At 65.2% G+C, this 1267-nt stretch overlaps 1 protein-coding gene across 1 annotated transcript in view; it reads right to left on the bottom strand.

Moving 5' to 3' along the window:
- TARS2 (threonyl-tRNA synthetase 2, mitochondrial) overlaps nt 1-1267 on the bottom strand; it is a 4963-nt gene that overhangs the window by 1334 nt on the left and 2362 nt on the right. The window contains 6 exon segments of the mRNA XM_031064705.1: nt 77-177; nt 253-330; nt 403-540; nt 615-777; nt 852-1018; nt 1223-1266. Coding sequence (XP_030920565.1) covers nt 77-177; nt 253-330; nt 403-540; nt 615-777; nt 852-1018; nt 1223-1266 — 691 coding nt within the window.

Raw genomic sequence — 1267 nt, 5'->3', positions numbered from 1 at the left:
ATCCCCAACCCTGATCCCCCCACAAAAATCCAGCCCAATCCTGGCCCCCACAAATCCCCCAATCCTGTCCCAATACCTGGCATATTCCAGCTCAAATCTCTCAGGCATCTGGAAATCCAGCTGGATGGTGCCACACTGATGGTGCCTCCCCAGAGCATCCCTGATCCGGATATCGATCTGGTGGGAATCAAGAGGTTCCAGAAGGGTCCTGGTTTGTCCCCTTTGGGGATCCCCCCTCCCCAAATTCCTCACCTTGGGCCCATAAAAGGCTCCATCCCCCGGACTCAGCTCCCAGGGCTGCCCGAAATTCTTCAGGCTCCGCTCCAGCTGCTGCAGGGGTGGGTTGGGAGGGTCAGGGGGGCACAGAGCAGGGGGTACCACACAGTGGGGGCATCATCCCACCTGCTCAGCACGATCCCAAGTTTCAGGGTCCCCCAGGAATCCCTCGGGACGCGTGGCCAGGGCCAGGCGGAAGGAGAAGCCCAGGACGGCGTAAACGGTGCGGATGAAATCCAGGGAGGAATCGATCTCGCTCTCCAGCTGGGAAAGGGGGGGTCAGGGAGGGCAGGTGACACATTCTGGGGGGGACAGGGAGGGGTCAGGGGGACAGACACCTGCTCCAGGGTGCAGAAAATGTGAGCATCATCCTGCTGGAAGCGCCGGACCCGCGTGAGCCCCGTCAGGGTGCCGGGGGGTTCGTTGCGGTGCAGGACCCCGAAATCCGCCAGGCGCAGGGGCAGCTCCCGCCAGGAGCGCGGCCGGTGGGCGAACATCAGGCTGGGGACGGACAGACAGACAGCCAGGCTGCCCCCAGGAGCCCGCCCCAGGCACCCCAGGGCCGCCTGACTCACCAGTGGGCCGGGCAGTTCATGGGTTTGAGGGAGAGGGTCTCAGGGGCGGCAGGGACAGAGAAGATGTGGGGGCTGTAGTGCTGCCAGTGCCCCGAGAGCTCCCAGAGCCGGGGGCTGAACAGGTTGGGGGTCACCACCTCGCTGAAACCCCGGGCCCGGTACTCGCTCTGCGGGGACAGGGACAGGGCAGGACATCAGCTCAGCCCCACAGCAGGGGGCATGGGGGGCTGCAGGGACTGGGAGGGTGAGAGCTGTGGGGTGCAGGGTGGGCAGAGGGGTCTGGGTGTGAGGGGATGGGGTGCAGTGGGGTCTGTGGGGGCACAGCAGTGCCTGGATGGGGTGGGGTGACAAGGAGATGATGGGGGTCGTACCCGGATAAACTCCACGAGGGTGTTGTAGACGCGGGCGCCGCGGGG

The sequence above is a fragment of the Geospiza fortis genome, unplaced genomic scaffold (genome assembly GCF_000277835.1).
Source record: "Geospiza fortis unplaced genomic scaffold, GeoFor_1.0 scaffold439, whole genome shotgun sequence".
Classification (NCBI taxonomy): Eukaryota; Metazoa; Chordata; class Aves; order Passeriformes; family Thraupidae; genus Geospiza; species Geospiza fortis.
This window is presented reverse-complemented; position numbering and strand designations above follow the sequence as displayed.